A 24208-nucleotide genomic window follows, 5' to 3' on the forward strand; every position below is an offset into this window, starting at 1 on the left:
AGCAAGTTTAGTGGTTGCAGGGGGAGTGGCACTTCAGATGCCCTTATGTTTGGTTCTATAGCACCTATAAACATGTTTTTGTGCTATATCAATGATAAGAGTCTCATCTTTTAGATCCCACATTATGTTTTTGGGAGTTACATAAGAGGACATGTAGGCAGTTAAATAATAGACAGGAACTGGATCTCACAAGGCAATAAGCCTGATATAATCTAAAAGATTAAATAATGATCTTTAATATGACATCAGCATGTTTATAAGTACTACAGAACAGAAGATAGGGGCTTCTAAATTGACACTCCCATTGTAACCAGTAAACTTGACTCATCTAATTTGAAAATGAGATGAGAAGGGTTGTATTTGCATATGAGCTCGGAGGAAAACTGGTGAGATTTCACATAATTGAAGGAATTTAGCCCCCTGAGGGGGTAGTAGTTCAGTAGGGTAAAACCTGGTGACAAGTTCATCTAGAGATGAAATCAAGAGATGAAATAAGGGGTTTTAGGCCCATAAAAGAGTTTTGGTTTTTACAACCTTCCGAGGCCTTTGGCTTTTGCATTAACAGCTTTGACTTACCGTATATATACTCGAGTATAAGCCGAGTAGTATACTCTAAAAAATAAAGTCAAAACTCACCTTTCCGACGCCCCCGCAGGTCTTCTCTACAGGGGCAGGAGCTGGCTATATCAGGGGCAGGAGCTGGCTATATCGGAGGCAGGTTCAGGCTATATTGGAGGCAGGTGCAGGCTTTATTGGAGGCAGGTGCAGGCTATATTGGAGGCAGGTGCAGGCTATATTGGAGGCAGGTGCAGGCTATATCAGGGGCAGGTGCTGGCTATATAAGGGGCAGGTGCTGGCTATATAAGGGGGCAGACTGTTTATATACAGGGGCGGTTGCTGGCTATATACTGGGGCTGGCTGGATGGCTATATACTAGGGGGTTGGCTGGCTATATAAGGGGGCTATATACTAGGGGCTTGTTGGTTGAGGGAAGGGCCTGGCTATATAAGGGGGCTGGCTGTCTATTTATAGGGGCATATGCTGGCTATATACTAGGGGTTACTGGCAGGCTTTATACTAGGGAGCAATGGCTGGCTATATACTGGGAGCATGGGCTAGCAATATACTAGGGGACATGGGCTGGCTATATACTAGGAGCAGGAGGCAAGCTATATACTTTGGGCATGGGCTGGCTGGTTATATACTGGGGGGCATGGGCTGGCACCAATGTTTTTCCCACCCTAGGCTTATACTCGAGTCTCCCTGTTTTTGTGGTAAAATTAGGTACCTCGGCTTATATTCCGATCGGCTTATACTCGAGTATATACAGTAATTTGCTTCCATTATTTAATAACTACACAGTCCTCCGGGTTTACTCTTATGACATATCATAAGAAATTATTGAGAAATGTCATTTACCTTATCTTTCAACTTCTCCATCCAACTTCTTACTAAAAAGGATACAAAAAAATGACAATTAGTAATAGAAAGAAAATACTTGATTGGCACAGAAATCATATACACTGTACTATACACAGTACACACTTTAGATGTATGTTGGCCAAACCCAGCAATATCAGTGGGCTTGGCCAACACTCTACTGTGAGTGGGCTTTTCTCAACAGCAGATATCGGGGTATATAGGGGGGAATTTTAAACTATCAGATCAATTTGTTCTCGGGGAGATAAGACTTCCCTAGCAGAAGCAAAGCATCATCCAAATCAGTGTTCAGATGATAGATAGATATATATCATGTCTCCATCTTTAGAGCTATATTTACACTACAATCTTCTCTTGAGTTTTTGCTTATAGGCTAAATGTATCCATAGGGCCTAAGTGTCCTGTCCTATGGCAATTGGGTGTCCTATGTGCATACACCAATGAGTTATGTGGCCCTTTCCTTTTTTTCTGCGGTACTAATATATTCGTAGTAAATCACAATTTTCAGTGCAAAGGGATCTATATTCTATACTCTTTTGACAAGGCCCTATGAGCCTTGTGTGCCACATACATTGAGGATTTATGTTTAGAACATACTGAAAGATTTCGATTAGTGTTTCCATTTGCAACCACATTTACACTCGGAAAATAATGCAAAGTATCTGATTCACTGGCATGAAATCAAAAGCACCAAAGGGGGCATAGACTGCTTGTAACTCTGAGCTAGAATGGAGCCCCAATACACCCTTGTGCCCAACGTGTTATAGGCACATTGGGGCACATCTACTAAGGGTCCGCACACCGTAGTTGTGTCGGGTTTCCCAACTATTTCCGATTGGCGCCGCATTTAACAAGAGTTTTTGGCACACACGATAGGATTTTGGCGCGAGTGCCGACTTTCATGCCACACAAATCGGGGGCGTGGCCGTCAGACAACCTGACAGATTCGGACTAAGCGTAGGATTTAAAATTCAAATTGTGTCGCAAGACATGCACTCACATACACCGGGAAGAAGAAGGTGAACTCTGGTGGACCTGAGTGGGGAAGCGACACATGCAGGATATTGGGCGTATGATCTTAGTGAATCGCGCTGGACTTCATCCTCAACAGGCAAAGTACCTCGGGGATCGCGACAGGACCGGGTAAGTAAATGTGCCCCATTATCTACACTAGGGTGTATTAACTCTTGGTGCCCCTTGTGCTGTCAATTCTAATCACAACTGTGGTGTTAACAAATCTAGACAAGCATGACAGTAATGTGGAGAAGGGGAAAAGCCACACTAAGTGTAAGTTTATTCAGTATCAATGTCATGAAAGCCTCGGGGGTACTGAGGCTCGTGTGCGTCCCACTGGGACACGCTCTATCATTTCACTAAATGCAAAAACATGATTACGTTGAAAGCTCTCATTGTGATACAGACGCAGTGTCTTCTGCAGCCACGAGGCATTCCTGCTCCCTTTTGAAGAATATATTAGAGTTGTGTTAATATTTTATATTGCAGAGATGTTCTTTTTGTTAATAATACCCCGAGGCTGTTGAAGACCTTAAATACAGCAGTGACATAGAGCTCAATGCAGAATAGTCATCCACTTGTATAAACAGGCAGCTTTTTCACATATATAGATGGATAGAGATGTAGGGATTTAGACAGAGGTTTATATGGTGCACTGATTGTCAAGCTACATGCACTTATCCCCAAGCCACAGGACACAGGGTAAGTATGTGATCAGGGGGTCTCCATCAGCAGGAACACTTACCCGGCTGCCAATTTACAAGGATACTACTGACCAATAAAACTGAGTAACAGTGCAGAAATCAGAAACGTATCCTCTATATAATTTATAAACTGGGACCATCCATTTGAGGACATGTGGTTTTATACTAATAATAGACCACCATTTGTTGAACTGTGCAGTACCTCACATTCATCCCCCATTTATGTGCCTATAAAACCACATTATAAGACTAAAATTACACACGCACTGTATAGTATACATGCATTGTACAGTGCATTTACAAAGTCTATATCACCATATATTAGCTTAAAGCAAATATCCCTGTGTGATCAAATTCATACATAAAGTCATCTAGCAATAAGATTTGTGATGGACACAACACTTAATGGGCGTCTGTCACCAGAAGACCCATTTTTAGCACTCCCCCAGTCCCCACAGAGCATAGTACATACATTGCCAAAGTTTTTGTATAAAAAATAGGCTTTACAGAAAATTCTACATTAACTCTCAGTGTCTTGCCTTGTGCTGTGTGACTTGCCCCTTGTCCTCTATAGCCATTTGTCCCCTGGGAGTGGCTATAGAGGAGCAGCCCCCACCCTTGGGATATTGCTCCTCCATGTGTCCTTTTCAAATATATGAAAAAGCCCATCACTCGGTCAAAGTCAGTAAGAGGAACCTTTAATATATAATATTTAAATAATAATAATAACACGTTGAAGTTTACAATCAGTAGTAGGGTAAGTATCTGTAATATGGGACTGTAGGAGAATGTTATAGTAGATGGACAGATGATTAATGATAGAACATAAATCTGAAATATGATATAGATATATAGATGCATAAATAAAAAGTAGATTATATATAGATAGCTAGATAGATAATAATAGAGTAGAAGAGAGATAGAAGATCAATTGATAGATGGATAGATAGATAGATAGATAGATAGATAGGAGATAGAGATATAGATAGAAGTTATATAGATAGACAATAAGCTAGATAGATACATGGTTAGATTGATATATAGATAGTAAATAGACAAATTATAGGAAATAGATAGCTAGACAGACAGATGATAGATATATAGACAGGAGATAGATGATATGATAAGCAACTTCACCCAAGGGGTAAAAAAGGGCAATACATCCTCTGCCCACATGCAGGGGTCTCCTGGGAAAATGTCCACTTTGCTGTCCCTCATAATACTAACATCAGCTGCTGCAAAACCCTGTAATATAAAGCTTATCTGCTGAACATCACAAAAAACACCTCAGCTGTTGCAGAACATCATATCACACCCCATAGCTGCTGTAAAACCACATAAAACACACTTCAGCTGCATGTCTAGCTCCTGCCCTGGATGTCAGGAGGTCCTGCAGCTTTGTGCAGGAATAGAAACAGATATTGAATAGTGACCTCTCCCCATATGGGCCCAATTGGGGTCGCACACCCAGTAACCGCGATTGTAACACCCCCGTGGATTACAGTCAGGCCCGGCGCCAGCACCCGGCCAGCCCGGGCAAGTGCCGGGGCCCCGGGGTACTGGAGGGGCCCACTCGGGCCCCCGGATCAATTGTACCAGTGTCGCTATAAGACACTGGTACAATTGATCACCATCCGGATGGATCACTATTCTGCATCTATGCTGCGCTGGTCGGGAGCGCAGCATAGAAGCAGAATCTAAAACTCACCTGTCCCGGTTCCAACGATGCGGCGCTCCGCAGGGTATGCGACGGCTTTGAAGCCGGCGCACATGATGACGTCATCGGATCACGTGTGCCGGCTTCAGAGCCGGCGCGTACGGGAGGCCCAGGCCGAAGACAGCTGCAGGCGCTGCTCCGGGGGAACCAGGACAGGTAAATTCTTTCTTTTTTCTTTTCCAAGGGGTGTCCGTGGGGGGCGGGGTCAGTGTGTATACAGGGGGAGGGGGGGGTGTTAGTGTGTCAGCAGGGGGGGTCATTGTGTCCACAGGGGGAGGGGGGGGGGGTCAATGTGTCTGGAGGGGGTCATTGTGTCAGCAGGGGGGTTCAGTGTGTCCGCAGGGGAGCGGGGGGGTTCAGTGTGTCCGCAGGGGGGGGGGTTCAGTGCGTCCGCAGGGGAGGGGGGTTCAGTGTGTCCGTAGGGGAGGGGGGGGGTTCAGTGTGTCCGCAGGGGAGGGGGGGGTTCAGTGTGTCCCCAGGGTCAGTGTGGCCACTGGAGGGCGGTCCACGGAGGGGCCCACTAAGGCTCTGTCGCCCAGGGGCCCACTAAAACCTGGAGCCGGCCCTGATTACAGTGACTACACTATTCAGCTGATCAGTTGGATCGGATCTGATATTAATAGTCTAAAGACATATAAGAACATTTAACAAGATCTTCTACTGGTCTGACATAATCTCCTTTACATTTACCTAAATCATCATATATACAAAAAATACCTATAAAATATTCATTTTCAGCTTATTTTTATAACAAACCTCCAAAACCAATTTCTATTCTTACAGAACATTTCTCAGGGTAACATCATTCACAATATCATAAACCACCCAATTCAAATTTTTTTTTCTGTGCATGCATCAGTAATTTTATCCCTAAATCTTGATGTTTATGTATAATTATTAAATTTCAGGGCTGAAAACACAAGGTTTATGTGCACAATGAATAGTAACCAGAACAAACTGAAAGTGAAATATGTAGCATCACAATATTTCTGGCAGTAAGAATTTGTAATAATAAATGTATTCATGTGCAGATACATTACAAGCACATTTCTAGATAGGATCTTCAGCACATTGTACTAAATGTCTGTAAATTCTGATTTACACAATATTACATTTCCTGTATTGAGATAACTGATGTATAATAATAATGGGATTTTGTATTTTGGAAAATTCAGTTTTGTTAGAACGGCTCCTATGATAAAATGATCACAGGAATCAAAGGGACGCCTATGTAACAATATGCTAAAAGGGGGTTTCCTGTCCATCAGATAAGGGATAAATATCTAATCACTGAGTGCTACTTAGGGGACCCCCCAGTGATCATGAGAACAGGGGCCACAAATGCTGCATGTGGGGAGCACGCTCATAAAAATACTCTCATACTTCTATGGACTTCCATGGTGGTCTCCAACAGACCCATACTAGTGAATGGAGCAGTGACCAAGTGTGCCCACCAAAGGTCTACCCACAGGGAGCATTTGGGGATAAATCTCAGTAGTGGCAACACCAGTTGAACGATTGAAGAAAAGGAAACCAACAACTTTAAGACAATTAGACATATTCCAAATATACTCTAGAGAAACAAAGAAAAATCTTCTCTTGTCATGTCATTTTATTTTATCCTTTTGAGCGATTACCTTTTAGCACACACTTCACCATAGCAGCGATGACTCTACTAGAAGGTCAATGGGTACATTGCTCGGCTACAGTAAATGACCTATTTCACACCAGGCATTGAATTACAGGAAGCTAAGAATGTCTGAGATAGCAAAGCTATCACTGAGTGTGCCCTCAACGCTGCCACTTGGATGCGACTTGTCCTTCCATTCTTCTTCTATATCTTGAACTTCAATAACCCCATATGTAAGACAAACCAATTATGTAATGGAAAAAAGAAGGCACTTTGCCAGAGAACTCTGTGTATTCGGTATAAATATAGATTTACCTGCAGATCCTGTATTTTTTTTGTCACAAACAACCACAATTGTCTTTTGCTTCTGCATCTGGAGGCAATTATTCAGCGCTCCGTGCCACAATTATAGGTGCATTATACAAAATACATTTATGAAATTGTGTGCTACGGGACATGGAGTACACTTCATACAGGATGTTGCTCCAGTGGTTCCCGATCATAAAAAAAAAGTTCTCCAGTTATATTACACTGTTTGCTACACATTCTGAGGGGTAGCCGAAAGCCGTAACTATATCCATTGCTCCCATTCATTACATTTTGTGACCTCCAGCACTGATCAGATATCCTGATGGGCATGTGCTTAAATAATCAAAATAATTCCTTGATAGAAAATGCAATTTTCACTGAACAGTGAATTATGCATCTTGTAGGAGTTAACAGTAAAATAACATGAATAAAAAAGTTCTACAGGAAGCCACCAAAATTCTAAATAATTACCCACAGCTTAGCTGGCACTCCCTGATTCCAGTCCACACCGGAACAACAAAACTGAGGGCAACCACCATTGGAAAGTTGCCTTTTTGTGGCAAAAATACAATAAAGAGTACAACTAAAGGGGTTGGCCAGGATTAAGATGTTTTAATATGGGATCCAGTAGGTACCACTATGCCTGTGGAGATGAATGGTGCTGAGCTGTGCCAGAGGTACGGAGTAAGGGCTAGTTTGCAACGTTTTAAACCATATTTTAAAAAAAATTATCCCAGACAACCCCTTTAACAGACCCATTATGGGTCAATAGGGTAGAAAACAGATGATCACAATTTATAACTGATGTTAAACTTCTACACATATTTATTTAATCATTCATGGATCCCCTAAGAGTAGTCATGAGGTGAGTATTTTAATTTTCCCGTTTTGTCAGCAAAACAAGATTTTTTTTGTTTTCTATTTGCATAAGATCAGATTTTCTTCCAGAAGATATGATCCTTTATTTTTAGTCCCACAGTGGGGAAATTTACTGTGTTACAGCAGCAGAGAGATTACAATGACAGAACAATACTATTAAAGGGGTTATCCTGGTTTAAAATTTTTTTTATGGCCGGGCTGGGGAGGGCTAGTTAAACATAATAAACCTGTACTTACCTCCTCCGGCGCCGCCGATGTCCCGCGCCGCGGTCCCTTCGATCCGTGCCCCTGTTTGTTTACAGGGGCACGGAAGCCGCGCACAGGGAGCTTCCGGTCCGCGATGTGGACAGCTCCTCCCATCCGTCCCTATCTCTCAGCGTTGTAAGCGCTGGGAGATGGTGCGCATGGGAGCATCCGGCCGGCCGGAAGCTCCCTGTGCGCCCCTGTAATGAAACCGGCGCACAGAGAAGACGGGCCGCGGCGCGGGACATCGGCAGCACCGGAGGAGGTAAGTACATGTTTATTGTGTTTAAATAGCCCTCCCCAGCCCGGCCATAAAATTTTTTTTAAACCCGGATAACCCCTTTAAAGACTTGAGCCAGAAGTCAACAAAATTACTCTTTATTGTAAGTCAAACTCAAATTACTTTATCACTCATCTTACACTTACAAAATGTAAAAGTAAAGTCGCACCATTCAACTCAACCCACAATGACTAACCTAATCTAAATCTGATGGACTTGCAGCTGAACTTAACAGAATGTAATGTCAAGAATGGCGCCACTGTAGGTGGCTGTCTGTGCATCTGATCCGGTAAAAAAAATACTATCCTATCATAGAGATAAATGAACAAAAAGAAAAAATGATAAAAAAAGACAAGAAGAAGACAAGCAATGATCGGCAGTTTGATATTCAGTCTGTGGATGGGACCTGCAGGCACTGGTTTGATGGTGGGCACAGTTTACTTCCATTTGGTCCTTGTTGGTTGAACATCCTGATCACCACAAGGAAGAATGACTTTTGATAACGCTCTCTTTGCAGTTGGTCACTGAAGGTGCTACCCAATGCCACCACAGTCTCATGCATGGGATGGGAGCTATTCTCCAGAATGGATTTTAACTCACACAGTATCCTCCTCTCAGATACCACCTGCACTGTGTCAAGAGGACCCCCAGGACAGAGCTGGGTTTCCTACTGAGTTTGTCCAGTCTGCTCCTCTCCGTCGCTAAGATGCTGCTTCCCCAACAGACTACATCCCAGCAGAAGTGTCCCCTGCTCTCCAAATACCCTCAGCCTCCTCAACAGGTATAGCCTGCTCTTACCCTTCCTGTGAAGTGTGTTTATGTTCTCTGCCCAATCCAGTTTATTGTTGAGGAGGACTTCTCTATCTCAATGTCCATCCCCTGGAGAAATGCTCTTATGGAAGTCAACAACCATCTCTTTAGTCTTCCCAGCATTTATCCTAAGGTGGTTTTTCTGGCACCAATCCATGATACCCTGGATCAATTCTCTGTACTCCCTGTACTCACCAATAATGAGACTTAATATAGCCATCAGAAAACTTCTCTAGGTAGCAGCTAGTTGAATTGTACCTGAAGTCTGCTGTGTACAAGGTGAACAGGAAGGTAGCAAGGACTGTATCTTGAGTCCAACACACACAATGAGGCACATTTATTTACCCGTCCCGTCACGATCCCCACCGTGTGTTGTCCGACGAGAATTCGGATCTGCCGCGATTCACTAAGATCGCGTCCAATTTCCTGCATGTGCCGCTTCCCTCGCTGAGGTCCGCCGGAGTTCACCTTCTTCTTCCCGGTGCATGTGAGTGCTGATCTTGTGACATGGTTTGTCCGAATCAGTCGGGTTGTCCGACGTTCAGGCCCCCCCGATTTGTGTCGCATGCAAGCCAGCGCCGATGCGACACAATACGACACAATACGATCGCATTTTAGTGCAAAACGGAAAAAAACTTGAAACCCAACGAAAATTTGGCGTTCGTAGCCTTAGTAAATGTGCCCCAATATATACATTTCTATTTATATATATATTGGAGGGCAATGATCCAACTTAAAACTGACAAGGCAATCAATAGCTCCCTGTCTCCTCCTACTGAAAAATTTGTAGCAGCCACTTCATTTATTTCCATTGATTCTAGGAGCCGCATTCTGTTTTCTCATGTTTCCTACCGAGACAATTGACGTGATCTGTTAATAGTCAATTAATCTCAATCCTTGGGATTTTAACACAGTGCTAATCAGTTCTTCAGTATTTCAATCACTATCCACTATAATAAACTTTCTCTTAGTTCTTTCCTGCTGAATTATAACGTTAGTTTAACTTGGTGTAATGGATTTCCAATAAATAAAACACCTTTTATTCTTTAGTATGTGAAATATGACTGCTCTGCAGTGCGTGAAGTACCGGCATATCACCTGCTCAATATTCAATATTCTATGGATTTATTTTATCTTATCCTCTACAGAAGTTCCTTATGGGTAAATGTGATCAGTCAATGGTACTGGAGCTGTTTTATTAGAAATACTTTTATAATTGTAGCTATTATGACAAATTTTTGTAGGACAGCACGTTTCTGCCTGGACAACCACTGCAAAGAGAAGGGAGCTGATTGGGGAAGACTAGTAACATCAGACCCCCACTGCTATGATATTGACAAACCGGGCATCAATATGAAAATACTGGAATACCCCTTTAAAACGGTTTTCCAATGAAGATAAAAACTAGGCTAGGCAAAGGATAATAAGAACACATACTAACTCTGCTGTAACCTCTTGGTTCTTGTGTCACGCCAGTACTATCTGAGTTGGCCCAAGCCCTACTGGAAGCTCCAATGATTTCAGGGCTTCCAATCCAATTAGTGGCTGCTTGGACCAGGAGACAACACAGAAAGTTAAATCTTCTGGAAAATAAGTCAACTTATTGGATGAAGTGAATCCTGTGACCCTTAAAAGACAAAGTCAGACGCAACGCCTGAAACTAAAAGTACCAGAGCAATAGGAGACGGGGAGCTGGAGCATGGTAAGTGAGTGTTCTTTTTTAGTTTTTTGCCTCGCCCCCTGAGATTTTCCAGACTCATAAAATACCCCTTCCAAGATCTGTGTGGAGGTAACAAAGGATTTCCGCTGTAAAAAAAAGTGGTACATTTTGAAAGATTTCTGTGGCAAGTGATTCCAAATCGTAAAAGTGCTGCAAAATATTCCTGCGGACATGTCCCTTTTCTATAGGTCATCTGCTCATATTAAAGGGAACCTATCATCAGAAATTGGAGTAATAAACCGCTTCCAGTATGTTGTCAAGCAGCTTCAACAACTTCAAGAATATGTTTCTTCACGGCCCAGTCTGGTGGCATCAGCCAGAAAATCAACTCTTAAAGTAAGATGTTAATTGGTTGTATCAAGTCAGGGAGGCAGAGAGTTCAGCACTGAAGTCAAGCTCTCCCTGCCTCTGAACACCTCTGCTCATGTGATTAACATCATGTGCCGGCCTTCAGGAGATGTGTTCATAACATCCCTGCACGCAGGACCCTTATTGCAGTAAAGGGGCGTTCTAGGTCAGGGAAAGCTTGACTTCAATGTTAAACTCTCCGCCTCCTTGACTTCATAAAACCAATTTACATCTCACTTCAAAATTGATTTTCTGGATGATGCCACCACACCAGGTCATGAAAGGAACATAATCTAGAAGGTGTTCACCTTTGTTGCCACATACTGGTAGTGGTTTATTAGGCCAATTACTGATGGCATGTTCCATTTAGCATCAGAATATTATTTTGTCAGAAAACTGGACATAGTGTTGAACAATAAAAATATTAATTCAACAATATTTCCCATTTGCCGTGCTGAACGTCTGCCAGGGAATTTATGAGATTTTTCAAAGTTTTACAACAGATTGTAACTTTCTGTTCAGAACAAATTTGCATTAAATGACTTATGAGTTTGTGTAGGACGCCTGACATTGAGCGGTGCCTTGGGGAAGCTCGTACTGTTGCTTATAGAAACTTGTATTAGATATATCATATAAATCAACAGAAAAGAAAATGTTTACTGAACCATGACCAAACCATAGGGGGTCCAATGTTCTTCTATTTTTTTCTTCCTATAGTACAGGTGAGACTAAGGAAATATGTCAGGTGGATACATACATGTTATGTAGATTTTACAAGACCTGTAGATAAGCCTCAAATATGCTTAACCATATGCTTAATATGGTCATATTAAATTAATACATAAATATACATACAAAAAACAGTAATATACAGAACACGGGTTAAGAGGTCATCAAATTAACTCACAGTAACTAAAATCAACTGAACCCATGACTAGTAATTAATAAGTAGGTTAATTAAAGGGAACCTCTCACCAGGGACCTCAATTTTACTAAAACAGGTTAAAGAAGCCCATTACAGCTGAATTGCAAAAATGATTTTCTGCCTTTATTTGCATTATTTGCATTTGCATTACAATATAATTTTGTGTTTTAACTTACCTTGCAGCCTCAAAGAAGCATGTCCTGAGTGCCAGGTTTGTTTTGGTTTGGATGGAAAAGTATTTGACTTACCTGTGCTGCTCACTCACTCCTCAGCTCTCAGCCTGTACGGGGGCACAAAGGGGGGGCTCAGAGCTGAGGGGTAAGCAGGTTTCTTTTTTCAATGCATCCAAACCAAAACAAACCTGGGACTCAGGGTGCAAGGTAAGTTACAACACACAATTACACTCACCGGCCACTTTATTAGGTACACCATGCTAGTAACGGGTTGGACCCCCTTTTGCCTTCAGAACTGCCTCAATTATTCGTGGCATAGATTCAACAAGGTGCTGGAAGCATTCCTCAGAGATTTTGGTCCATATTGACATGATGGCATCACACAGTTGCCGCAGATTTGTCGGCTGCACATCCATGATGCGAATCTCCCGTTCCACCACATCCCAAAGATGCTCTATTGGATTGAGATCTGGTGACTGTGGAGGCCATTTGAGTACAGTGACCTCATTATCATGTTCAAGAAACCAGTCTGAGATGATTCCAGCTTTATGACATGGTGCATTATCCTGCTGAAAGTAGCCATCAGATGTTGGGTACATTGTGGTCATAAAGGGATGGACATGGTCAGCAACAATACTCAGGTAGGCTGTGGTGTTGCAACGATGCTCAATTGGTACCAAGGGGCCCAAAGAGTGCCAAGAAAATATTCCCCACACCATGACACCACCACCACCAGCCTGAACCGTTGATACAAGGCAGGATGGATCCATGCTTTCATGTTGTTGACGCCAAATTCTGACCCTACCATCCAAATGTCGCATCAGAAATCGAGACTCATCAGACCAGGCAACGTTTTTCCAATCTTCTACTGTCCAATTTCAATGAGCTTGTGCAAATTGTAGCCTCAGTTTCCTGTTCCTAGCTGAAAGGAGTGGCACCCGGTGTGGTCTTCTGCTGCTGTAGCCCATCTGCCTCAAAGTTCGACGTGCTGTGCGTTCAGAGATGCTCTTCTGCCTACCTTGGTTGTAACGGGTGGCGATTTGAGTCACTGTTGCCTTTCTATCAGCTCGAACCAGTCTGCCCATTCTCCTCTGACCTCTGGCATCAAGAAGGCATTTCCGCCCACAGAACTGCCGCTCACTGGATGTTTTTTCTTTTTCGGACCATTCTCTGTAAACCCTAGAGATGGTTGTGCATGAAAATCCCAGTAGATCAGCAGTTTCTGAAATACTCAGACCAGCCCTTCTGGCACCAACAACCATGCCAGGTTCAAAGGCACTCAAATCACCTTTCTTCCCCATACTGATGCTCGGTTTGAACTGCAGGAGATTGTCTTGACCATGTCTACATGCCTAAATGCACTGAGTTGCCGCCATGTGATTGGCTGATTAGAAATTAAGTGTTAACGAGCAGTTGGACAGGTGTACCTAATAAAGTGGCCAGTGAGTGCAAATGCTCTGAAAAGGCAGAAAGACATCTTTGCAATCCAGCTGTAATGGACATCTGCAACCTGTCTTCAATAAAAATTAGGTCCCTGGTGACACAACACAGAACTTTACTGAAGGTGCACTAATCATTGGCATAGGCAATAGTGATGAATATACACATCTCCTCATGTTAGAGCATTGATGACTGTGCAATAAAATACCTTCAGGCCTGGGGGTAAATGTTTTAATGAGTTAAATTAAAGACCAATTAATTCATTAAGGACTGAGAAGAATGCCAAAACACTTGTCTGCAGATTACTATCACTGATTTTATGTTTACTTGTTTTCCCATAGAGAATTACCGTACATGGAAAATAATTCTCCTTAAACCAACAATTCTCTAAAAGTACCATTGGTGATGTATATCACATCCAGCCATCCATCAAGCTTCTTAAAACAAATAGATTTCAATGTCCATTACTATTGTCCTCCCACATGTAACCATCCTGTCGGAAGATAGATGTGGTGGATATGTCTAGTCTGAGTGAATATACAAAGCTGTGTATATGACATTAGGAAACATGTATGAAGTGTACGTGTGAGTGTTTGACATCATAACTAATAGAGGACAAGAAATGCCTGATGTATGGTGTTGCTGGGAAACATTAGGACAGTCTCAAATACTGCAAGTAAGGAGCAAACATTCTCTGTGTCCTTAAAGTTAGGTGCACTGGGTCTGCAGGGTTTTATACATTAGTGTGCAGTCATCTCTGTGAGCACCTAGCTATCCTGGGACATCTGAGACTAAACAAAGAGAGCTTCCTGGTAGTAGAGGCCATATACACAAATGGTACATAAAAGAAAATAGAAGGTTATGCTGAGAAGAACCCCTGTTAGCACACCATAGGTTAGTACTGAAGTCAAGCTCTCCTCGACCTATGGAGAGACATTTTTGATGCCGCTGGATGTAGAGAAGGGAACACTATGGAGGGGAGAGCTTGACTTCAAGAATAATCCTTTCAGATGCCCTTTGATATTGTGTGTTTGTGGGATACTTTATAAGGAAATTCTGTTTAATTTCTATAGAAACAGGCTGCAATTTGCCCCTGCTATGTCAAATCTGTCTACAGGATTGAAGGCGTGTCTGTCTCCACTCTCCTATTACATAGCTGTGAGTGTCAACCTTTTCCGCTCTCTCTCTGGCTGTAGTATGCTATGAGCATTATTTTCAAAGATCAAGCTGAAAGTGAAGGGGCTAATCCTCCCTTCTCAGAGCTGTTTAACCAAACACAGGGAAATTAGATGTTAGCTCATGTAGCTTCCATAGACACAAAGGGCCACCACCCTGGGCCATGAAAGTAATATTAATTGAAAGGTGCTTAGCTGCTTGCCAACTTACTGGTCATTGTATATTAGGTTGGCTGCTATAATGGCTGCTGAGAGATTCCTTTTAAAGGGATTACATATGATCAGAATAATTTTTTTGGTTTGTCTCAAGTCTTGCAAAAATAATAACTAAAACTTACCCCTGTCCTTTATTTCGATCCAGAACAAGCCTATCATCACCAGCGGCCTCTGTTGGTATACAGAGACTCAGCAGTCATGTTGCATAGACAACACATCCCCAAGTCTGCCGGTGAAGGAAGTAACCCTTCTATCAGTTGGTAAGGGCAGAGGTGAGTTTTACTTCTTTCTTATTTTTAAACCAAATATTCTGAACCTGACAACCCGCTTTTATGTGATGGAAATGTGGTTTATAGTTTTGCCACTGCTGGGGATGCAGAGGTCAGATCCTACTAAATTTGGGGTCACAATCCTAGTATGTTTTCCACATTGCCCACACAGAAAAATTTGACTAAGTATAAAAAAGTGAGCCCCAGACTCATTTATTAAGAGCCCAGTGTAAATCTAGATTCCTCCTGGTATTTTTCATTCTGACATTGTCCCTCTTCAGGCTTCTGTTCTGTCCCCTCTGTCCTATCCTGTTTCTGATCAATAGAAATGGAGAATCTCTGCCGTGTTCATTTTCTGGGCTTTAATGGTGTTTTACTCCAGCTTTCTTATTTGTATCAAATACGCTCCTAACACAACCCCCGTAACGCCCACTAGCTACTGAACTGGAAAATTGAAATTCTGGGGTAGTTAATAAGGAGGAGCAGAGCTCAAGGTAAAGCAATGGATTTTTAATTTAACTCTTTATCCTCTAAATGGTTACATAGTAGATAAGGTTGAAAAAACACACAGTCCATCAGGTCCAACCTACATTTCTACAGTGTTGATTTAGAGGACGGTATAAAAAAACCAATTTCCAACTCCAAATTTCTAACTTATGTCCTTATGTGACCAACATTTATTCTTGGATTATAACCCTATCCCGTTTTTAAATGCTGCCATAAATTCTTCCATTACTACCTCTTGTGGTAGGTCACTATAATATAACTGTAAAGTACCCTTTATAAACATCCAAATCCACTTGCTTCCATTTGTATGTCCCCTGATTTTGCTTACCATTCTTGCAATAAAAAAAAAAGTGTTACTTTTTGGCAATGTAGATCAGATCCACCTCTAAGGCCTCTATTTTCCAAGCTGATTGATCACACTTTTTGAAGCCTAAAGTTCTAGGTAAGTTGTTCCATCCCATGTATCTCTTACTCTCTTCTATCCTTAATAATTCCTTTATTAATATAGCGCACCCAGATTACGCAGATCACGCTGCACAGAGCTTGCCAAATCAGTCCCAATGGGGCTCACAATCTAATCAACCTACCAATATGTTTTGGAGTGTGGGAGGAAACCGGAGGAACAGAAGGGAACACACACAAACACGGAGAGAACATACAAAGTCTTTGACCTGGATTAGACTTGGACCCAGGACCCAGCGCTGTAAGGCTGTAGTGCTAACCACTGAGGCACCATGCTGCCCATCCTTATTAGAATACCCCCCAAGTGGCCCCCACACTGTATAATACCCCCTTCCTATGATAACTAACCATATACAATGCCCCCTTCCTGTGGCACACCCACATTGCATAATACCATCTTCTGTGGTTCCCACATTACATAATACTCCCTGTCACCCTAGTTGTAAAGCCATCTTATGATGGCCCCATTTTGAATGCCCCCTAATGTAACCATCTGATAATTCTCCCTTTTAGGAGCCCCCCACTTTTAATCCCATTTCCTATGTTCCCTATAATACCCCTCCCTAGCAAAAAAACACTGTCCCTCTTTTAGAATCCCCCTTCTCTATAACCCGCTTATGGTGTTTTTCTATGGCACTAACTATTTTGCAGATTTTTAACAACGCTGACACTTATACTAAGCCCCCACTTATAGTGCCTACTTTTTGGTTAGAAGATTGTACCAGTGGTTTGCAATTTCGCCAAGAGCTATAGGTAAGAATCTAACCAAGGACAACATCTGCATGGAATAGGCATGTCCTACCACTGTACCGCCTTGCAGAATATGTTGGTGATATATGACATGAAATAAATGAATATGGGCCCCCCTGATTTTATAATAGTAATCAGACAAAACACTAATGTATTTGTAGCTTGTGCATAAAATAAGGTATTTCTGGTAGACTTGAGCACGGCAGCTTTCTTGGAAACCATTATTACGGAGTGCACAAATAAATGTTTAGGACTATAAATAAAACATGCCTTTCCTGCTTCAGATTACATCAGGCTGTATGTATAGATCTCTGGATGGATTAAATATCGGGAACGTTCATATCCGCTGCTTCCACAGAAAAAATAGCGGCTGCTGCGTGGTCTTTTTTCTTATGACTTTGCAGTCCTTATGAGAAAAGAACAACAGCAACTAGAAAATGACAAGATAGGATGCCATAAGCTGATCTGAAATGTTAAATATAGTATAGAGCAAAGTACAGGCAGGCCCTAACATAAAGGGGACCTGTCACCAAATTTTTTAAAAAAAACAGCTAGTGGCAGGTTCCCATAGAGCCCTATTAATTAACTGACACTCTTTTTTAATCTGAGTTATAAACCTGGTATCCAGGGTTATCTAGAGCAAGGCCTAATATCATGGCAGAATGTCATGACCAGGGTGGGTGACATCATCTCTGGTACTATAGCCTCCTAACATCAGCAAACTGTACCCTATGCATATATCTCACCACTTGCCTGCATGGACTTCTACTTCTCTCCATGTAGGTTGCTGTGATTTCATGTGCTCAGATATTTGCATGGTGTAAAGTTTGGTAACGTTAGGAGGCTAAAGGACCAGAGATGATGTCACCCTCGTCACATGACATTGACCAAGCTTTATTGTTCCCATGACAGCAAAGAATTTAGAATTGGGGTTTTTTCAAAGAAACAAGTTCGACCCTATCCATGGGACACCTTTTTTGCTGGACTTATTATTTGTTCAAAAGGCTTCAAGATTGTTATTTAACACAAGCACATTTAATTATAGTATTTTTTGGACTACAAGGCGCACCGGAGCATAAGGCGCACCATCAATAAATGTCTGCTAAAATGTCTAGGTTCATATATAAGGCGCACTGTACTATAAGGCGCACCTGATTATAATGATGAATGACCAGCAGGTGGCAGACCTGTGCACAGCTCAAGGCAGCTGTTGTCTGTAAGTAAGGTTCGTATATAAGGCGCACTGGACTATAAGGCGCACCTTTGATTTCTGAGAAAATCAAAGGATTTTTTATGCGCCTTATAGTCCGAAAAATACGGTACATCATATAAGCTTTATGACTCCTTAGAACAGAGGAGTGACTACCTCAGAGTACAATCTCAATAGCACTGAATGTTTTGGGGTTACATTCAGGGGTGTAACTTGAGGGGGTGCAGAGGGTGCGGTCGCAACCGGGCCCAAGAGGCTTTGGGGGCCCATAAGGTCTCACTTTCCCATATGAGAAGACTATTACTATAAACCATACATTATAGTTGGGGGCCTGGCAACGACTTTGCCCTGGGGCCCATCAGCCTCAAGTTACGCCACTGGTTACAATGATCATAAGAAACAAAAGATATTCCCAATTTCTAGGAAAAAAATACACATAAATAAAATGGGATTAATTTAAAAAAATCCTAAAATGCTACTTTATTTGTAAATAGGAGTACTGTAAATCTTGAGCCAAATAGGTTGATTCCTATAAGCCTGCATCGTCATGTTGACTGCATACAGGGTTAATGTTTAACCGGAGGCACAGATGATGATTGCTTATCTGGAAAATAATCCAAAAATTAGTCACAGCTTCCTATGAAATGGTGGAGGCAAGCTATATGAACGGAAAGGCATGTGTCTACAGCTGCAAGCTCTGCTCCCTGTACCGAGAGGCACGCTGGTGCAGAATACTAACGAACCTTATTAGCTCCAACGTTCCATGGATGCATACAAATCCATTCTCCTGCAGCAACTCCTGCCCATTGATCTTACTAGCAGAATACCAAATCCATCATTAACATTGGGACCTATTTATTTCATATGACCCAGACAATTCTGCACACACACAGCGGCCGCGCATAGACTGCAACATGCTGGGAAATATTTCTCCACCGCTATCAATAAAATCACTCATGTCATTTTCTTCGGGTAGCAAAAAAGGCTAAAACAACATATCAAAGAGCTTTTTAACTGAAAAAAAACTCAGACTAATACCCAGGGATATAAGCCACAAAGTTTACCACGTTTTAGCTTCACAACACAAGTGGCAAAAATAGACGCCACAGGGTAAAATGAAGTACATGTAGACCCTGACTTAAAGGGGTTTTCCTATGAAACAAGTTAGGCCCTATCCACAGGTACCGAGATAACCCCGTCAGAACCCTCTTTGCTCCCCGAGCTCTATAGAGCTGACGGAGATTGTAATGATGCGCGCCCGGCTGCTCTGGGAGCAAAGATGGGTCCATCGTAGGTCCAAACGTAGGTACATCGGACCCCATCGTGCACCCCTTTCTCGTGTTCTGTGGAGGTCTCATCACTGAGACCCCCACGATCAGTAAGTTAGGCTCTATGGATAGGGCCTAACTTGTTTAGTGGGAAAACCCCTTTAAGTCAGAGTACTTAATTTTACCCTGTGGCGACACTGCACAGGAACTTTACACCCTTGGTCTACTTTTGCCACTTCTGTTGTGAACCTAAAACGTGGTAAACTTTGTGACTCCATTTCTATCACAATCATTGGCCCCAATCTTTCATATTTAGCACTTTCCTTAAATGAGCCCTTCTTGTCCAGGTAGCTGCTCGTAGAGCATTTGTCTATGAATTTATCCCATGAATTTGTCACAAATGTCACAGTAGTAAATAATACTACTAATACTAATATATGGCGTGGGGGGGGGGGCGGCTGCAATTTTCAGGTCTTATTTTCAGGGGAGGCCTTATATTTCTAAGCTTAAATAAATTGTATTAGGTCTAATTTTTTTTTGGGGGGGGGCATATTTTAGGGGAAACAGGGTAATACTGTTATATCACAATATCAATACACATAATGTATATAGTCCGAGCAACGCAGTGTATAAAGAATCCAAATATGGTCTGGTGCAGGCCTCCACAGATTGGATATATTTGGAATGATTGGCTCAAAGAAAAGGCAGCACTCATGATATATTTTTCTTTTTATGGAAATCTACCTCCTGGAATCTTCTTGCAGAAGTAGATCCTGGGGCACATTCCCCAGTGCAGTGTGACGCAAATGTGGTGTTTGATATTGCTGGATATGGCCTTTTTTTTCTGGAATTACTTTCTTAAATAATATGCTAAGTTGCTGCAAAAGCTACTGGGGCGTCACCATAGCACCTGTGCGCTCTGAGAGGTATGGGTATTACACTCCACCAGTAACCCCCCAGCGACACGTCTGCACTGATAGTAAAGCTTCAAAGAAGCAGCGCTTATACACGCACATAGGAGGAGAGAGAGGAGATGTGGGCATTTTCTCCGAATGCCGGTTGGAAAACTGGAGACGGTGCTCATTTGCGCCACTGCTTGACCATCAGCATGGACGTTCAAGGGGATGTCGCTGCAAGGGTTACTGGGGGTGTGTAATACCTATAGCCACAGTAGCCTGCAAGAGCTATGGTGACGCCCCAGTAGCCCTTGCTACAAATTAGCATATTATTAAATAAAGATTTTTGGGACAAAGGAGGCCATATCCATCTATATCAAACACAACCTCTGCATCACGCTGCACTGGGGATCTACTTCTATAAGTAGATTCCAGGTGGTAGGTTTCCTTTAAGACTTCTGGCTGTCCCTTTATGTGGAGTTGTCATAATTATAATAGAATATGTTTTTTGTAGCTATAGAGAGGCTCAAAATACCTTCAAAAAGTTGTAACTATCACTCTTTTCTCTATCTGTCACATATAAACATAAGGTTAGGGAATAAATATATTTATATATATACAGGCAGTCCCCGGGTTACGTACAAGATAGGTTCTTTAGGTTTGTTCTTAAGTTGAATTTGTATGTAAGTCGGAACTGTATATTTTATCATTGTAACTCCGCCCAAAATATTTTTTGGTCTCTGTGACAATTGGATTTTAAAACGTTTGGGTTATCATAAGAACCAGGATTAACAATAAAGCATAACTGCAGATACTGTACCTTTGATAACTGTTATAGCTATTTATTGTAGCCTAAGGCTAAAGTACAGTAAATTACCAACATCCTGAGGTCCGTTTGTAACTAGGGGTTGTATGTAAGTCGGGTGTTCTTAAGTAGGGGACCGCCTGAAATGTAAAATCTCTGTGAATTATGCATTTAGCTTACTGTGGCCAGTGAAACTCTTTCAGCATTTGGTCTACAAACCGTGTGATGTCCGTCAACGACTTGCTGCCTGCATGAACAATGAGATCACTGCTGGAGCATGGCAGAAGTCAGGAGAAATGCCAGACCCCAGGAAGCTGGCAGAGGAGGAAAAATGGCAGCTGCTAATGTTCTGCTGCAATGTATACCTTACACCAAAAATGTCATTTTGATTTTTCTTTTTTTACTTTAGATGTCTTATTTTCCAGATGAGTAAGCTTTACGAAAACGGTGCTATTAAGCTCCACTATTGATAAAAACAATATGCAATGTATTCTGGTAAAATCAATAGATATTTACAACAATAAATAATAAAATATATATGTTGATGCGTACATTCAGGTATATGCTATATCTATGAATTTGCAATGATATCATTTTAGCTGTTTGCAGCCAGACTGCTGTTTCTATTAGCCTCCGCAGTATGTGGGCTGTCATGTGGTGTCCAAACCCCAGCGGTAATAAGGAATGACAAGACTCATCCCATGGAGAGAACATGGGGGAAGACCGAAGAAAGAAACGGAAGATTCATTGTATAATCGTGTGCCATAGATAGATAATAGATAGATATAAGAAAGCGATGGCTATTAGATAAAGTCACCATCCAAGATTTTGAGTGCTTGATCCTCCCAAGATGAGGTCAACATGAGTCATCGTTACAAAAGAGGGAGAAAAATATCAGTGGGTTTATTGGGTTTATTCCTTTGCGCTCAGGATGGATGCGCTCAGGATGGAACCACTGATTTTTTCAATGGTTTTGGAGTCTTGTTTTGACTTTTCATGTGCAGAATGTGTAGAAAGATAGGTAGATGGGTAGGAAACACATAAAAGATAGAAATATCATATAATAATATCATATAAGAATAGAGATAATATTGTACCCATATTTGAACATTTTTATGGTGCACCTTTCACAATTTTGCTCTAGGCAGCTTTTAGAGAGACAATCTGACAGGTAGGGTAAAAAGATAGAGATCAGACTGAGGGCCCACAACCTGGCCATGGAGCCTCTTCTGCACAGACATAGGTCATAGGTGCGCAAGGACTGTGCCAACCGTGCCATGATCAGGAGCCCATCAAAGACAAAGTCCACTGCCTGCTACATTGCTCACTTTAGGAGACTCTCCGATCTCCTCTTGGACATCAGCTCCATGAAGGAGGAAGAGAAAATCCTGATGGGGGAAGAAGAGGCCACATGGGCCATAGCGGCAAAATATGTAACTGCCTCCATGGACTGAGAGACATATGATACCAAAGACTGCTACAACCGACTGAACTCCATGTCCCACATCATCCCTCACCCTTTATCTCACAATCCTATATTCTTTATAACTTGACAAAGGCTTCAGACAGAGGCTGAAACATTTCATTATGGAATACAAGTCCGTTCAATTTTGTTCACAAGTTTTGGAGTGCTGCCAAGTGTTATTTTTGTAGATAGGTAGCTACAAGTTAGATGCCTTACATCTGTGTCTCAGTTTTCTGTTGCCGTTCAGCTGAGAAGGTGCTGAATTCTATACAGGCGGTCCCCTACTTAAGAACACCCTACTTACAGACGACCCCTTGTTACAAACGGCCCTAGATGTTGGTCATTTACTATACTTTAGCCTTAGACTACAATGATCAGCAGTAACAGTTACCAAAATTTTCTGTAATGAAGCTTTAGTGTTAATCCTTGTTCTTAGAACAATCCAACATTTTTTATATCCAATTGTCACACAGGTCAAAAAAAAAATTGGCTGGGGTTACAGGTTGGAGTTACAATTATAAAATATACAGTTCCGACTAACATACAAATTTAACTTAAAGGGGTATTCTCATCTGGGCACTCACATTCAGTTTCATTAATCTACTATATATTTCTTCAATTGGATGTTATTAAAAAAAATGCTACTGTGTGAAGATAATTTCCCATAAATGTAGTCATGTTGTCCCTTAGAAACGAGATAGCTTCCTCGGATACGGCCACCTCTACTGGAGAGATTGCACAAAGAAACAAAAAGTTTTTGTATATGAAATGTCCGGGAGTAACTGCATGTCCCACAGTCGTGCTGTGGTAATGATTGCTGAATCCAGGAGGTCAGGCAGGACTCCATAGCGCATGTCTGGCCACCGCTGCCAGAGTGTGACGTGGTCGTATCCGAGGAAGCTATCTGGTTTCTAAGGGACCATATCACTACATTTATAGAAAATTATCTTCACACAGGAACATTTTTTGTATTAACATCCAATTGAAGAAATGTTTACGTATGGTAAATGAATTTAATTAAATGTAAATGCCCTGATGAGAATACCCCTTTAAGAACAAACCTACAGAACCTATCATGTACGTAACCCGGGGACTGTCTGTACTGTGCTTTTCGGTTAGCAGTCTGAACTGCGCTCTCTTTACACGCAAGTAAATGTGCCCCATAGTTTGAAGTGCAATGAAATCTTGCATTGATTGCATTGCTGATCACCTTATGCGATTGGCCAGAGGCCATGCCCATCCCCAGGCACTCCTTGAACACTCTGATTAAAGCTCTGCGTGCGCCATCTTTCTTTGCTAGTCAGTTTGTATTGCTAGTTCTATTCGGTTTGTGCTGTAATTTCTAGTTGTCTTGTTTTGTGTCTGCACAGTGGCTTAGGGAGGGAACGCCCAAGTGTTAGCCACCAGTTAGACCAGATGACAGTTTGGGGGTTCAGTCGTCTTCTTGTGCCAAGGTAAATTGGTACCAGATTGTTAGACAGGTAGGTAAATTATAGATAGATAATGTAAATAAAATATAGCGATAGAGATAGAAATTAGATTTATAGATAAAT

At 41.9% G+C, this 24208-nt stretch overlaps 1 protein-coding gene across 3 annotated transcripts in view; it reads right to left on the reverse strand.

Moving 5' to 3' along the window:
- ARMH4 (armadillo like helical domain containing 4) overlaps nt 1-24208 on the reverse strand; it is a 115602-nt gene that overhangs the window by 13208 nt on the left and 78186 nt on the right. For all 3 annotated transcript variants that reach the window (XM_072115766.1, XM_072115764.1, XM_072115765.1), the window contains exon 6: nt 1420-1451. In XM_072115766.1, coding sequence (XP_071971867.1) covers nt 1420-1451 — 32 coding nt within the window. The remainder of the gene's footprint in view (nt 1-1419; nt 1452-24208) is intronic.

This window comes from Engystomops pustulosus, chromosome 7, assembly GCF_040894005.1.
Source record: "Engystomops pustulosus chromosome 7, aEngPut4.maternal, whole genome shotgun sequence".
NCBI lineage: Eukaryota > Metazoa > Chordata > Amphibia > Anura > Leptodactylidae > Engystomops > Engystomops pustulosus.